This window comes from Chiloscyllium plagiosum, unplaced genomic scaffold (genome assembly GCF_037043375.1).
Source record: "Chiloscyllium plagiosum isolate Xiang-an unplaced genomic scaffold, Cpla_swu_hap1 HiC_scaffold_1, whole genome shotgun sequence".
NCBI lineage: Eukaryota > Metazoa > Chordata > Chondrichthyes > Orectolobiformes > Hemiscylliidae > Chiloscyllium > Chiloscyllium plagiosum.
In genome coordinates, this window is record NW_028270139.1 from 102,305,514 (window position 1) to 102,321,595 (window position 16,082).

Consider the following 16,082-nt stretch of genomic DNA (forward strand, 5'->3'; position numbering starts at 1 on the left):
TTGTGTATTTTCCTGAGAACACCTGTTCCCAATTTACATTCCACATTTCCTGCCTAATACCATTGTAATTCCCCCTTCCCCAATTAAATGCTTTTCCTTACTGTATGCTACTATCCCTTTCCATTACTATAGTGTCACCGAAATGCTCTACCACCGAGAGGTCTGACACCTGACCTGGTTTGTTGCTAAGCACCAAATCCAATATGGCCTCCCGTCTAGTCGGCCTATCTACATATTGAGTCAGGAATCCTTCCAGGATACACTGACAAAATCTGCTCCATCAAATCTATTTGAACTAAGGAGGTTCCAATCAAGATAAGTGAAGTTAAAGTCACCCACAATAACGACACTGTTACTTCTGCACCTTTCCAAAATCTATCTCCCAATCTTCTCCTCAGTGTCTCTGTTGCTAATAAACTCCCAATAAAGTGACTCCTCCTTTCTTGTTTCTGACTTCCACCCATATTGACTCAAAAGACAAACTCTCCTCGATGACTTCCCTTTCTGCAGCTGTTTAGCAATGCCACTCCGCCCAACCTCTTTTACTTCCCTCCCTATTCCTTTTGAAACATCTAAACCCCGCAACATCCAACAACCATTCCTTCCCCAGTGATTTCTAAGACTCTGTAATGGCCACAACATGGTAGCTCCAAGTACTGATCCATGCTGTAGGTCCATCACCCTTATTCCTGACAATTCTTGCATTAAAACATGATTTGGAGGTGTCGCTGTTGGACTGGGGTGTACAAAGTGAAAAATCACGCAACAACGGAGTTAAAAATCAGACAACACCAGGTTATAGTCCAACAGGTTTATTTGGAAGCACTAGTTTTCGGAGCATTGCTCCTTCATCGGATGGTTTATCAGGACAATCACCTGATGAAGGAACAGCGCTCCAAAAACAAAGGATTTACTTCAACTTCAAATATCGTGCTTCCAAATAAACCGTTAGACCATAACTTGGTGTTGTCTGATTTTTAACTTTGCATTAAAATAGACACACTTCAACACATCACACTGACTGTAACTTTGTCCTATCAACGGTCTATCCTTCCCCACAGACTCTCTGTACTCTGTGTTTGCCTGTTCACCAATCCACCCCAATCTCTGATCTGTAGCTTCAGTTCCTATCCCCCTGTCAAACTAGTTTAAACCCTCCTGGAAAACTCTAGCAAACCTCCCGCCCAAGACATTGGCACCCCTCCAGTTCAGGTGCAACCCATCTTCCTTGTACAGGTCTCATCTTCCCCAGAAGGTATCCCAAATATCCACATATCTGAAGACAACCCTCCTAAGCCAGCTCTGCAGCCACTTGTTCATCAGCACTCGTCCTCTGTTCCTAGTCTCACTAGCCTGTGGCACCGATAGCAATCTGGAGATTATTACTCTGCTCATCCTGTCTTTTAGCATCCAACCTATCTCTCTATATTCACTTTTCAGGTCCTCATCCTTTTTCCTAGTGACGTCATTAGCATCGATGTGTACCATTACTTCTGGTTGCTCACCCCTCCTCCTGAAGAATGCTGTGGACTTAATCCAAGACAGCCCTGACCCTGGCACCTGGGAGGCAACATACCATCCGGGAGTCTCATTTACGACTACAGAATCCTATCTGTCCCTCTCACCACTGAATCTCCTATCACTAAGGTCTATTCTCCCCTTTCCCTTCTAAGCCACAGAGCATTGGTCCTTGCCAGGGACCTGGCCCTCGGGTTTTTTTCCGGTAGGTACCTTCCCCAACCGAAGCGGTATACTGATTATTGGGGGGAACAGCCACTGTGACTGTCTGAACTGACTGCTATTCCTTTTCCCTCTCCTGATGGTCATGCAGCCATCTTTATCCTGTAACTTAGGTGTGACTCCCTATAACCCCTCGCTATCACACCCTCTGCCTTCCAAATGATCCGAAGATAATTCAGCTCCACAGATCACAAAATGGTCATCAGTAAGCATAATTTGCTCCCGAACATCACTATGCTTCAAAATTAGATGCTCTGACAAATGTCGACTTCCAGAATAACTGTGAATTGAAGGGAGATGATGAGCATTGTTTAATCACTACAGTCAGGATTTATACAATAGCCACATGGAGGGTCTCACATTCCAGTACTCCACACTGACCCCCTGAAAAAAACACTAAGTTAATCACCCAGTTTGAAGGTGCTGTTTTCCACATTATGACACCTATTCTCAATTAATGTTTGATCGGTATGGTGAGATTCCAACTTTTGTTTTGAGTGAGGGACTTGAAAGCTGTCTTTGCAACTCATGCATTAACCTCCACTCTTCATGTCCCCCTATTATGTTGTGATACCCATAAAAATTTAAATTGAATCTCTAAACCAAAATAAAAATTAAGTTCTACTAATCATCTCCAGAATCAAGGCAATCAAGAGGGCATCAGATGATTATTTAAATGAAATAATGTTACAGGGAAAAAGCAAGAGACTGTCCCCAAGTCATGATATTCATTGAAATCCTCTGTGCAGACATGATAAAACCGAATGATCATTTTCCGTACAGTAGGAACTCTAATTAAGAAAGCTGCTGTGCAGTTGAAGTTGAGCCAATTTGTCATCTGACTAAATTATTTTCATTTACATGAACTGTGTCAGTTTCTCTTGTTGTGGTCTCCTCTACATTGGAGAGACAGGAAGCCAGCTCACGGAATGTTTCACAGACCACGCACCAAACAATCCTTGATGAATATAAAGGAAACAGGAAATAACTTAAACAAGGAATTATGAGGGTTAAAAGTGGCCATTAAATGTCTTTCACAAGCAGTATGAAGGTGGATCCCAATGCATAGATTAGGACCAAGAAGGTAACGAGGGAAAAGGTTGGTCCACTCAAGGCAAAGTAGGGAATTTATGCATAGAGCCAGAGGTGAGGTCCTTAATAATACTATACTTTGGGATTCAAAAGGAGAAAGCCATGGATGATCAAATTAAGGCAGGGTATGCTGATGTTTTGGGGCATGTTGATATTAAGAAGGTGTAGGTTTTGGAATTCTTGAAAAACAGTAAGGTAGGTAAGTCACCAAGGCCTGAAAGGATCTATCCAAGGATACAGAGGGAGACAAGGGAGGAGAATGCAGGGGCCTTGACAGAGATCTTTATTTTCTCTTGAGCCACATGCGAGGTCCAAGAAGATTTTAGAAGAACTAAAGTTTTTCCATCGTTTAAGAAGGTTAGTAGGGACTCGGCAAGATGGCGGCGATTCTGTAGGACTGCTGTGGACAGCTCTGCCTAACAGCCAAGGCATACCGGTGTTTTTGCCATCCCTGGCCAACTTATGTGGTGGAAATATTACAGAAACCTTACAGAACACATATTTGTTAATATTTGGGAGTGGGAAGGATGCCAAAGGGAAAAGGGGGAAGGATGCCAAAGGGAAAAGGAGCAAGCAAACAGCAGCAGGGAGGACACTCCCATGCAGTACCTACCACACCAAAGACTGCAGCAGCAGCAGCAGCAGCCTCTCCTGAACCCCCCGGGTACCTGACAGACTCACAGGAATTGGCTGCGGCGATGGAGAGATTTACCCTGAAAGTTGCGGCTGTGATTGAGAAGATCCGTGGGAAGATTCGTGCCCAGGTGCAACCTATTGCATCCATGCTGTAGAAGCACGAGCAGGAGATCCAGGGCCTCGGGAGAGGCTGGAGGAGGTGGAGGGTTGAACGAAGGCCTCGGAAGCTGCAATGGACTCATCCAGTCGAATCCAGGTGCTGGAGCGAGAGGTGAGGGCCTTGCGAAACCATATCGACGACCTTGAAAATCGAGGTCGGTGGATAAATCCCTGAATTGTTGGGCTCCCTGAAGGCGAGGAAGGTGAGCAGCTAATCAGTTTCTTTGAAAGTTGGCTGCCGAAGTTTTTGGGCCTCCACATCAAATCCAGCAGGCTTCAGATTGAAAGGGTGTATCGGGTTACAGTGCACAGGTTACAGTGCAGTGCCCCGGCTCGGTCCTAGTGCACTTCGAGGAGAAAGTGAGGTCTGCAGATGCTGGAGATCAAAGTTGAAACTTTATTGCTGGAACAGCACAGCAGGTCAGGCAGCATCCAGGGAACAGGAGATTCGACGTTTCGGGCACAGGCCCTTCTTCAGGATTCCTGAAGAAGGGCCTGTGCCCGAAACGTCGAATCTCCTGTTCCCTGGATGCTGCCTGACCTGCTGTGCTGTTCCAGCAATAAAGTTTCAACCTAGTGCACTTCCACTCATATAAGGACAAGCAAAAAGTCATCGATGTTTCCAGATACCTGAGAAAAGATCCACAGGCACTGCTGCACAAGGGGTCAAAAATCATGTTTATCCAGGATTTTTCAGCAGCTATAATCCGAAAGAGGAAGTCCTTCGATTAAGTTAAAAAGAGGCTGAGGAACTTGGGCATCCATTACTCAATGAGATACCCCGCAGTACTTCGTTTCAGCTATGAGGACTCAGTTTATACATTTGACTTGGCGGATAAGGCTAAAAACTTTGTGAACACTTTAAAATAGATGGATTGGCCTGAAGAATATGGTTAATGTTTGTTCTCTTTTCTATTTTTCCCCATGTTTTCCCTTCCTTTTTTTTATTCCTTTCTTTTTCCCCTAATAATTTCCTTTTTGGAAAGGGGGGAAAAGACTTTGGAATAAGTTGTTCCTTTTTTGTAATAACTGGATTTTCTGATGGGAAATTTTATGGATATTCTTTGTTGTCTCTCCCCTTTTTTTTTGTTTGTTCTGCTTCTCTTTTAGTCACAAGTAGGGTGACATGAAGCCATGGATGGGTGGAGTGCTCATCCTGACTTTGTCTTTTGATTTAAGGATCATATCTTTGTTTTTTTTCTGGCCTAAGGCTGGGGCACAGTCCAGGTTTGAAGGAGCTGTGAAGGAGGGGATGGGTAGGGTGAGTGTCCCCTATGGGCAGGGGGAAGAGCCTTCCATTCAAGGTTCTATAGTTGGTTTTCTTTGTAGTTTTTTTGGTAGTAATAGTTGTTTATAGTTATGATAGAGTAGTTTTTGTACATATAGTTTCTCGATTCAATGAGTCTTTATTTACATGCTCAACGCTTTGCAAGCAGGGTTCTCCCTCCGAGGGGTTCAAGGGTGTCTGAAAGGGGATATGGCTAAGTGTCTTATTAAATGGTGCACCTGGAATATTAAGGCAAGTCATTCGCCTATTAAAAGGAAAAAAGTGCTTTCTAGCCTTAAGAGGGAAAGGGTTGATATTGCTTTGTTGCAGGAAACCCATCTTGATGATGGGGAACACCTGAAGTTACAACAGGGGGGTTATGATCAGGTATTCTTTTCATCCTTTACTACTAAAAGTAGGGGAGTGGCGGTACTTATCCAGAAAAATATTCCATTCACATTATTCGAGCAGGTGAAAGATGAGCAGGGATGGGTTTGTGATACTTAAAGCCCTGACACATGGGGAGGAATATGGCATTTTAAACGTCTACTGTCCTCCGGTGCATCCTCTCAAATGTTTGATTTGCGCTTTCTCTCATTGAGTGCGTTTGGAACACGGCACATTATTATAGGGGGGGGATTTTAATTGTCTTTTGGATCTGACAGTGGACAGGATGCCTTGTGGGCCCCCAACTATTTCTTCACAGGCCAAGCAGGTGGTTGGGGTTGGGGCTGGTGGATATTTGGAGATGTCTTCACCCTACCGGCAAGTACTTCACCTTTTTTTTCAAACCCACATAAATGTCACACGAGGATTGACTTCTTTCTGGCTCCCTTGGCCCTTCTGGATTCGATTATGGGTTGTAAAATTGGGAATATAGCTATCTCTGATCATGCGGCAGTATATTTGGAGGTTAAGGCCAAGAGTGAAGGGCTAGGTTTGCGGCACTGGCGTTTGGACCACTTTCTCCTTAAGGATTCCAAATTTGTGGAATTCCTTTTGAAGGAGTTTCAGGAATTCTTGACTATCAACTCAGGTACAGCTAGTAGTCCTTCCATGCTATGGGAGACTGCGAAGGCCTTTGCTAGGGGATTAGCTATTTCCTATTCGACTAGCCGGAAACAACAGAAGGAGGAACAGCAGCGTCGACTTGAGGCATGGTTGAAAGCCGCGGAGGCAGCACATTTTGCGTGGCCTTCGGTGACTAAGCTACAGCGGATCACAGCCCTTCGGGCTGCCTTGAATTCAATACTGACATAAAACGCAAAGAAAGAACTTGCTTTTGCTAGACAAAGGCTGTTCGAATATGGGAATAGGTCAGGGAAGTATTTAGCATACCTGACTAGGAAAAAGCATGCTCCCCAATCCATTACTGCAATCAGAGACAGCGCCAGGGTCCTTACATATGATGCTAAAAAGATTAATGAGGCTTTACGGAGCTTTTACTCTGAATTGTATCGGTCTAAAGGTTGCGAAGACAGGAGTGCTAAAATGGAGACCTTTTTTAAGAACCTGGACCTCCCAGGAATAACATTGGAACAGGCCTCTTCCTTAATGCCCTCTTGACAGTTCAGGAAATACAGAGGCAGCTAGGCAACTTCAGAGTGGGAAAGCACCTGGCCCTGATGGTCTCCCGGGTGAGTTTTATAAGGAGTTTATAGGGATTCTGTCAGGGCCGATGTTGGAGATGTACAATCACTCCTATATGCATGAACGCCTACCACCATCTTTGAGAGAAGCTAATATTTCCTTAATTCTTAAGAAGGGGAAGATTCCTGAGGATTGTGCTTCATAAAGGCACATCTCTCTATTAAATTCAGACTTCAAGATTCTGTCCAAGGTCCTGGTGCTGAGATTGGAAAGGGTGTTGCCCCATATTATTAAAGAGGACCAGACAGGCTTTATAAGGGGCCGTAGGTCCTCTAATAATATTAGAAGGTTGCTGAATATGGTCCAAGTTTGTCAGCAACGATCGATTCAGGGGTGGTGGTTCCCTTAAATGCAAAGAAAGCATTTGACCAGGTGGAATGGCCGTATCTTTTTTATGTCTTAGAACAGTTCGGGTTGGGTGGAGTCTTTGCTAGGTGGGTGGAGGTTTTATATCGCCACCCTCTGGCCGCGGTCATCACCAACGGGGTGAAGTCTGAGAATTTTACAACTGGTAGGGGTAGTTCGCAAGGCTGTCCACTCTCACCATTGTTGTTTACTTTGGTGATACAGCCACTGGCAGAGGCCATTCCTCAGAACGTCCACATAACCGCTCCGGATGTGGGGTCGAGGGCACACAAGATTACACTGTATGCGGATTATGTCCTTCTGTTTTTATCGAACCTGATATCCTCCATACCCCATTTGATACAATGTATCAATTCATTTGGGGCTATTTCAGGATATAAGATTAACTTTGCAAAATCAGAGGCTATGCCTTTGGGGAACCTTAAGGATGTGCCAGAAGTTGAAGGTGGCTCTAAGTTCCCTTTTAAGTGGTCACGGGCAGGGTTCCGGTACCTAGGCATTTTTATTACCCCCAAGTTTGATCCGTTATTTCGGACTAACTTTGCTCATTTGCTCGACAATATTAGACGAGATCTCCAGAGATGGAAGGCTCTTCCAATTTCATGGCTGGACCGAATATCTTTCATTACGATAAATGTTCTTCCTTATTTGCTTTATCCCATGTGTATGCTCCCCTTAATGTTTCCCAGGTCAATGCTGCAGAAGCTTATGGGGTGGTTTGGTTCCTTTGTCTGGCATCGTGGGCGGCCCCTCATCAAATTTACTAAATTGCAGTTGCCTCAAGGAGAGGGAGGAGTTGATTTCCCAGACATCAGAAGGTATCAATTGAGTTCCCTGCTGTCCTTTGTCTGCGATTGGGTAGGTAACTATCCAAACTCAATATGGCTGGATATTGAGGCCTCCCAAGCAAAATGCCCTCTTATTAACCCACTATTCATGGATAAGGTGACGACAGTTATGGACCACTGCCGGAACCCCATTGTCATTAGTACAGTCAAGGCATGGAGGGCGATGCGTCAGAGTGAGGATTGTTTATCCAAGACTTCGCCACTTACACCTATAGTTGTCATGCCAGGGTTCTGACCAGGGATGATGGACTCATGGTTCAAATTATGGGCAGCGGGAGGAGTTTCTAGTGTGGGAGACTTGTTCGAGGGGGAGGTTATGATGTCTTTTGAGCAACTGAGCCGCAAATACGGATTGCCCAGCAGACACCTTTTCCGTTTTTTTTTCAGGTTAGGGATTTCATCCAGAAGAAGACTACGCTTCTCACTAAGCCCCTATAAGCCCAATACAGAGAAGTTGTTGCTACGCTCCATAAGCACCCTTTCAGTTACTGCCCTCTATCGCCTGCTGGGTGGCAGGGCCTGGCAGGATATTAACCGGTTATGGGAGGCCTGGGAGCAAAAGCTGGGAGTGGAGATCTCTTCTGAAACATGGGAGAACATATGGGAGAATACACGAAAGATCTCAATCTGTAGCAGGACATGCGCTACGCAGTTAAAAGTTCTGCACAGGGCTCATCTGGCACCAGACCGTCTGGCGAAATTTAAAAAAGGGGTATCTTCAGTGTGCCCCAAATGTAAAATAAGTGTAGGTACTCTTACCCATTCCTTCTGGACATGCCACAGGCTCCGTGTTTATTGGAGCACTGAGGCGGGAGAGCTAGGGAGGGTATTGAGGACTGAAGTCAAAGTAGACCGGATATCACCCTTCTTAGGTCTACTGAATTTATCATCTTTAGACGGGCATGGGAAGAAATTATTTAATATTCTTGCACACTGTGCACAGAAGAATATTCAGATGAATTGGGTGTCTGAAAACCCGCCGGGCTTGCTGGGATGGCAGAAATTAATTATGGAGCACATTCTCTTGGACTTTTTCACAAACATGGTGCACCACACAACAGACAATTTTTATAAGACATGGTAGCTCTATTTGAGTTATTTGGATATAGATTTATCGGTTATCTTCATTCGGGCGTTTGTTTAACCAGGATGATTAGATTTGTCAAGCCCTGGGCCCTGGAGGGGGTCTCCCGAGTTAATACGGGTGTGTAAACAATGCTCCCATTCCTTTGTTTGGGAGCTTTGCGCCGAGCACAGCTGTTCTGTATTTTTTTTTTTGCTTTTCTTTCTTTTTTGTGGTGTTGCTTTGCACAGTGTTAGGGTTTGCTTTGTATTATAGAGTAGGTTAGTAGTTAGTAGATAGTAGTTGTATTGTAATTTTTTTCTTTTTATTATACTGATATTTGTGATTGATTGTTTTTTTCAATAATTTTATATGTTTGTAAAGTTAAAAAAAATGCTAATAAATATATTTCCAAAAAAAAGGGCAACAGGGATAATCTAAGATTTTGTAGGCTGGTGAACATTACGTTATTGTAGAGAAATTAGTGCAGAAGAATTATTGGAGAGGATTCTCAAGAAAAGGTTTTACTTGCATTTAGAAAAGAATGCACTTATTAGGCACAGCTGAAAATGTGTTGCTGGAAAAGCACAGCAGGTCAGGCAGCATTCAAGGAGCAGCAGAATCGACGTTTCGAGCATGAGCCCTTCTTCAGGAATGAGTTATTAGGCACAGTCAGCATAGCTTTGTGCAGTGAAGTCTTGTCTCACAAATGGATTAAGTTTTTGAAAAAATGATGAAGATGATTGATGAGGGTATGGCAGTGGATGTAGACTGTGGACTTTACTCAAGCATTTGACAAGGTGCCTTGTGTTAAAGTGGTCCAGAAGGTTTGGTCACATGGGATGCAAGGTGAGTTGATAAGTTGGATACAAACTTGGCTTGGTCATGGAAGACAGAGGGTAATTGTGGAGGAGTGTTTTTTTCTAACTGGAGGGCTGTGACCAGTGGTGTTCCACAACAATCTGTGCTTGGACATCTGTTGCTTGTCAAATATATAGAAAATGATTTAGATGAAAATGTAGATGGGTCTAATTAGTAACTTTTCACATGACACAAAAACTGATGGTGTTGTAGACAATGAGGAAAGTTATCAAAAGGTGCAGCAGGATATACATCAGTTAGAAAGTCTGCACAGAGGAATGACAGATGGAGTTTAATATGGACAAGTGTAAGGTGATGCGTTTTGGGAAGTCAAATACAAAAAGCATTTCCAAATCTCCCTGTCCTACCCCACTTATCCCAGATCCAACCTGCCAACTCGACACCTATCCAACTTCCTTCCCACCTAATCGCTCCACCCTCCCCTCCGACCTATCACAATTACCACGTCCCCTACCCACCTGAATCCACCTACTGGCTTCCCAGCTACTTTCTCCCCAGCCTCAACTACTTATCCTCCTATTTGTCTCTCAGTCCCCTTGTTCCCCCTCCCCCCCAACATTCCTGATGAAGGACTTAGATTAGATTAGATTAGATTACTTTGATTAGATTAGATTAGATTAGATTAGATTAGATTAGATAATTAGATTAGATTAGATTAGATTACTTACAGTGTGGAAACAGGCCCTTCGGCCCAACAAGTCCACACCGACCCGCCGAAGCGCAACCCACCCATACCCCTACATTTACCCCTTTAACCTAACACTACGGGCAATTTAGCATGGCCAATTCACCTGACCCGCACATTTTTTGGATTGTGGGAGGAAACCGGAGCACCCGGAGGAAACCCACGCAGACACGGGGAGAACGTGCAAACTCCACGCAGTCAGTCGCCTGAGTCGGGAATTGAACCCGGGTCTCTGGCGCTGTGAGGCAGCAGTGCTAACCACTGTGCCACCGTGCCGCCCAAAACATCAACTCTTCTGTTCCTTAGATGCTGCCTGACCTGCTGTGCTTTTCCAACGTCATACGTTTCAATTCTGACTCTCAAGCATATGCAGTCCTCACATTCACTAAGGGGGTCTATGGCCACTTTTGATTCTCTCTTCTGTTTTATAAATTTAAAGAAGCTTTTGATTTCAGTTTTGAAATGACTCGTAAATGTATTCTCAAACATTATTTTTTGCTAATCCTTTGCTGGCCAAAAAACTTTGCCAAGCCTCAGGCTTACAACTAATCCTTGTCACATAGAATTTTGTTTCTTTCTATTTGAAGCAACCCGAACTTCCCTCGTTAATCATGATTATTTTATCCCCTTACAAAATCCTTTTGTCTCATTATACCATTCTTGTATTATCCCGTATTATCAAAACCATTAACTATTTTCTTAAACATCTGCCGTTGCTTCTCAACTGTCTTTACTGTTAGATCCTTCCCCAGTGCACTTCAGCTAGCTCTCCCCTCATTCATAGAGTCATACAGCATGGGAACAGACCCCTCGTTCTACCTCGTCCATGTTGACCATAATTCCAAACTAAACTAGTGCTACTTACCTCTGCTTAGCCCATGTCCATCCAAACATTTCTTATTCATGTACTTATCTGAATGTCTTTTTCTATAAAAGAACTAAAAATCAGTCAAAATAAAAACCTTATACTACTGACGTGCAATAACTGTAAGAAATCTAGAAGTAGATCTAGAAATAAACCATACACCACAGATATTAATAATCTATGTTTCTTCTTTCAAATTGAATGCTTGTCTTCCATGTCCTGGTCACTATTTCCCAGGGATCTCTAACTCTGAGATAATCTTTTTAAACCAGCCTCATTCCACATCACCAGATCTCAAATAGCCTGATCAGGAGTTGTATTCACAACATACTGTTCCAGGAAACCATACCAAAAATGTTCTTTGAATTCTTTCTCGCAGCTACCTCTGCGAATCTGACTTTCCAAATGTGCAAGATTAGGGTCAACACGATTAACATAAGACCTTTTTTAATGCCTTCATCTACTGGGTTATTGTCTGTTCTCCCACACAACTCCATTTCGGAGAGCTACAGATTTCTCCTATCACTATTTTCTTCCTCCTTGTTATTTCTTACCTCCACCAATATGGACTCTACATCTTCTGATTGAAGATCGTTTCTTACTATCGTACCTAAGCTATCCTGTATTATCAAAACCATCTCACCACTCTTTCCTTCCTGTCTGTCTTTTCAAAAAGTCATATATTCCTGAATGTTTAGCTCCCAGTTTTGATCTTTTAATAATTCATAATGGTTTTAACACCATACCAAACTACTACTACTTGTACACTGACAAGAACTTTTGATTGTGTAATTCCATATTAATTGGACAGTTTTAGAATTAGCCTATAGACAGGCAACATTAAGGCCAACTGAAAATGCACCCAAAAAAGATACAGCGCAAACTGGCCAGCAAACAGCCAAATGGATTCAGGTGAACGGCCTTGTGAAGGCTCACAAATGAGCTGGTGAATCATAGACAATCTTGTGGGAGGAGTAAAAAAGGCCACAACTTTGAATGCAGAACGTGGAGAACAGTATTGCTCTTTCTGAATTTGCAAAGGCAAATACACACTTACCTTGAAGAGTCTCTTCTGTCTGCAGAATAGTTCCAGTCTGAATTGGACTGAATGGAAAACTTTAGATGTGATCCCACTCAAGCTCCAACTAAAATGGCATCATAATCCTTCTCACATAACAGGACCCTAATCTGTACAACTCATAGACCTGTTTTTGTTTCAGGATGGTGTTACATTTGACCGCAACAGCCTAATGTTGAAATGTGTAATGGGTTAAAAGGTTTAAGTCTGAGCAGCCAAGTAACAAACTTGATTTCAACAATCCTACTCACGTGGAGTTTGCCAAGCCATGTATAAGTCAGCAGTTTCTTTAGCACACTAAAGCTCAGAGAGCCACAAAGTTTTAAGTTTGTTTCTGGTGCAGCATATATCTTGCTCAATGCAAGCCCACAGCTTGTAACTGATTCATTTCATAACTCAAGTTAGAAATTTATTGTCCTCATTAGACAATTAAGGATTATATCAGGGCTAACATAATTCAATGTTTCACGTTCTTACAGACAAAAAGCTCAGAATACAAGAGAAACAATAACTCAGTGTATTTTTATACCGGTCTCAGCATGTAACTTCTTGACATTTGTAGTGCCTTCAACATAATGAACTGTTCAAGTGTTTCAAATTTGTTACAAGTAAACATAAAAATAACCTAAGACATAGCATTAAGTGCAGGACATGGAGCCCTTGAAGCCTCCTTCCCCATTTCATATGATAAACAAACAACTCTACTTTCCTTGCACTATTCCCAAATATTCAATAATCTATGAAACTCTGCCTTGAATATACTCAACAACTTATCATTCAGAACTCTTTGATGTAGAATATTTTAAAGATTCCCAACCCGTGGGAGGAACAATTTCTCCTCGCACTCATTTTTACTCTTAGATTGCAACTTCTGTAGTCTCCTCAGCCAAACCAAACATTCACCCAACATCTCTGTCAACTCCATAAAAATTTTAAGTTTCAACTGGATCACTCCTCATATCTCCATGACTAAAGATTCTACTTCTTAAAGTTAAAGAAATTAGATAAATGCTATTCACTGTTTCTATGTATCTTTGCTCGTGGTATTTTATATTAATTGCAGAGGAACCTCAATTATCGGGCATTTGATTTAACCAAATTTCAGATTATGAGAACAAGAACGCATGATCCCGATGCTTGGCTAACCATGTTTTCTGGCATTCAATTAACTGAACGAAATAATCACCGACTGTGTCCTTCAGATAATCGAGGTTCCTCTGTAAATGGTTGCAATAAATTCTTACATTTATTTTGAACAAATTTGGAACCCTTTAAACACAGATGTTCCAACTCAATACTTTCATTATGTGGTATTTCACTTGTATGGTATTAATTTTCTCAAAAACTGAAGTAAGTCATGTTTCTAAAATTGAAATATCATATATAATACTAAGAAGAAGTTTGCTAGCATTGAAAACTATCCACATTTTCTAAGTGTGCATACTTGAGAACATTAGAAGTGATGCACATCTCGATCTCCTCTTTTGACACACAAAGGAATCATTTTTCTGAAAAAGCAAAGCAAGAGATGTAGGTCCAGTGGAACAGTGGATATCTCAAGGGTGTATTCTGAATACAATATCGGTGAATTATTCAAATATGATTCTCAAATAAAAGGCTGTGAGTGAATATAAGAAAACAATGCTTTTTAGATATGAGAAATAAAAATACAACAAAAAATCTTCTTAAGCAAGCATTGAACAGTGATTGAAGCTGCAAAAACTTGATGTTAATCACTTTTTATGAAATAAAACTTACAACACTGTGAGGGAGCAACTGGTAAAGATTTCTTCTGCACTTCTTCACTGATTGAATACTGGATAAGACAGAAGAAAGTGAAGAGTTCATCAGAATACAATCAAATATTATATTTACTAAAAAATACCACTAGGGAAACAGCAAAAATATTGGGGCACTAGTTGTACCAGCATTATTAAAACCTTCAGAAATAATTACTCAATGTGGTTTGAATTTTGAATTTATCAATGTATACATATATCAATGTATATATTCATACGGATCTAGACAATCTGAAGGAACTACTAGCAACATACACAGAACACTCAACATTCAGTTTCATAGAGTTTAGTCTGGATTGCTGGTGTGAAGTTTAGATGTTAATTTTGGCTTTATGCATAGTGCAACATAAGCATTGGTGGGGGGATAAAAAAGGCATCACATCTGAGAAACGCACAAGGCTGAATCTTTCCGTTTCTAGGCTTGGTATCCAGTTTGCCGTTGGTCTCTGCAACTATTCTCATGCAATCTTCTGCTCTTCACCTCATTAAATAGGCATCTTGCTCCACAAAGCCCTTCTCATGAATAGCACAGCAGGATAGGCACAAGTGTTCACCGTTGCTAGGACTTTCTGGTGTTCACACCACTGGCACCATACATAAAATCCAGCTATACAGCACTTCACATGGTGTATATTAGGAATTTCCCCGACACACTCACTGATAAGAATATGACTGTGAAAACAATTTATTAATATTGCATTCATTTTACAAGCATCAGTTTGGCATTACATTATACATTGGATTAGCACTGATGATTGCTCTATTTCCTTTACCCACCTCATCATGGCCCTTCAGTGCATTTAACTGCTCTAGTTTCTGAGTCCAATATTTTGCTTCTTCTTCTGGGATATCTGTAAATAAGACATTACTGCAGATATTAAGTCTTTGGAAAAGGAGCTTTTCTGTAGCTGTAAATCTAATCTTCTTGCCCAATAGAAAACACAACAAACAATAAAAGCATTCAAAATATGATGCACCGAAAAATATTTAGGTCTCATATTTTACAGTCTCTTCTCCTCCTGTCAAGAGTCAACTTCTCTTTGACATGATGTCTTGAAGCCAGTCTTGTGAAGCAAAAACAGCCACTCTGGCCAGTTTTCTGATGTTACCAAATATTAAGCCTATGTTTGACTCCTCTTCACACAGCCTCTTGGAGAGAAAATTATCGCCATGATCTTGGCGTGCATCATAATAAAACCTCAATGTGATTTAAATTATTCCAGATATTTTAAATAAATATTTCTTTTTTTCTAACCTCCTGATTACATCACTAGTTCTGCATTCAAAGAACAGTCTTTTAAAAAAAAATTTCATGGGATGGATGCCCCTGAAATAACCAGTGAATGCTGCCTACTCCTTGAACTGAGTGTCTTGCCATGCCGTTTCAGAGTGCAGTTAAGAGTCAACCACATTGCTGTGGATCTGAGTCACACACAAGTAAGACCAGATAAAGACGGCAGATTTCATTCCCAAAACGAAAGACATTCATGAACCACATGAGGTTTTGCAATAATTGATCATAATTTCATAATCATCATGACTGAAAGAAGTTTTCAATTCTAGATTTGATTAAATCACTGTCATGGGATTTAAACCATGTCGCCAGAGAGTTAAGCTGGCCTCTGGGTTACTAGTCCAACGACATTACCATTGCAGCACCAACTGCTCATATTGTGTGGTTGCTCTTCCCAATTATGTTGTCTAACCAGCGGATGGTTAAGATTCCTTTAGACGTCATTGTCAAACTGCAAGACAGTGCTCATGGAGCAGGTTGCATCATACAAGGTGGAAGAGAGATTGTAAAGTTGGCAGAATGACTTCTATCCAAGGAAGGCATTCTCCAGTGTTTTCACAACAGCCAATCAAACAGTGATAACTACAGCCAAGAAGGAAAATTTCATTATAAAGACTATCCTCTTGAATTATCTCAAAGGTATGATACTAATAAGGGA

General features: G+C 41.7%; 1 protein-coding gene across 12 annotated transcripts in view; it reads right to left on the minus strand.

Annotated features, from left to right (window-relative positions):
- unc13bb (unc-13 homolog Bb (C. elegans)) overlaps positions 1-16,082 on the minus strand; it is a 640,614-nt gene that overhangs the window by 261,822 nt on the left and 362,710 nt on the right. For all 12 annotated transcript variants that reach the window (XM_087989458.1, XM_087989459.1, XM_087989467.1 and 9 more), the window contains 2 exons: positions 14,908-14,981; positions 14,090-14,147 (listed from right to left, as the gene is read on the minus strand). In XM_087989458.1, the coding sequence (XP_087845584.1) occupies positions 14,090-14,147; positions 14,908-14,981 (132 nt within the window). The remainder of the gene's footprint in view (positions 1-14,089; positions 14,148-14,907; positions 14,982-16,082) is intronic.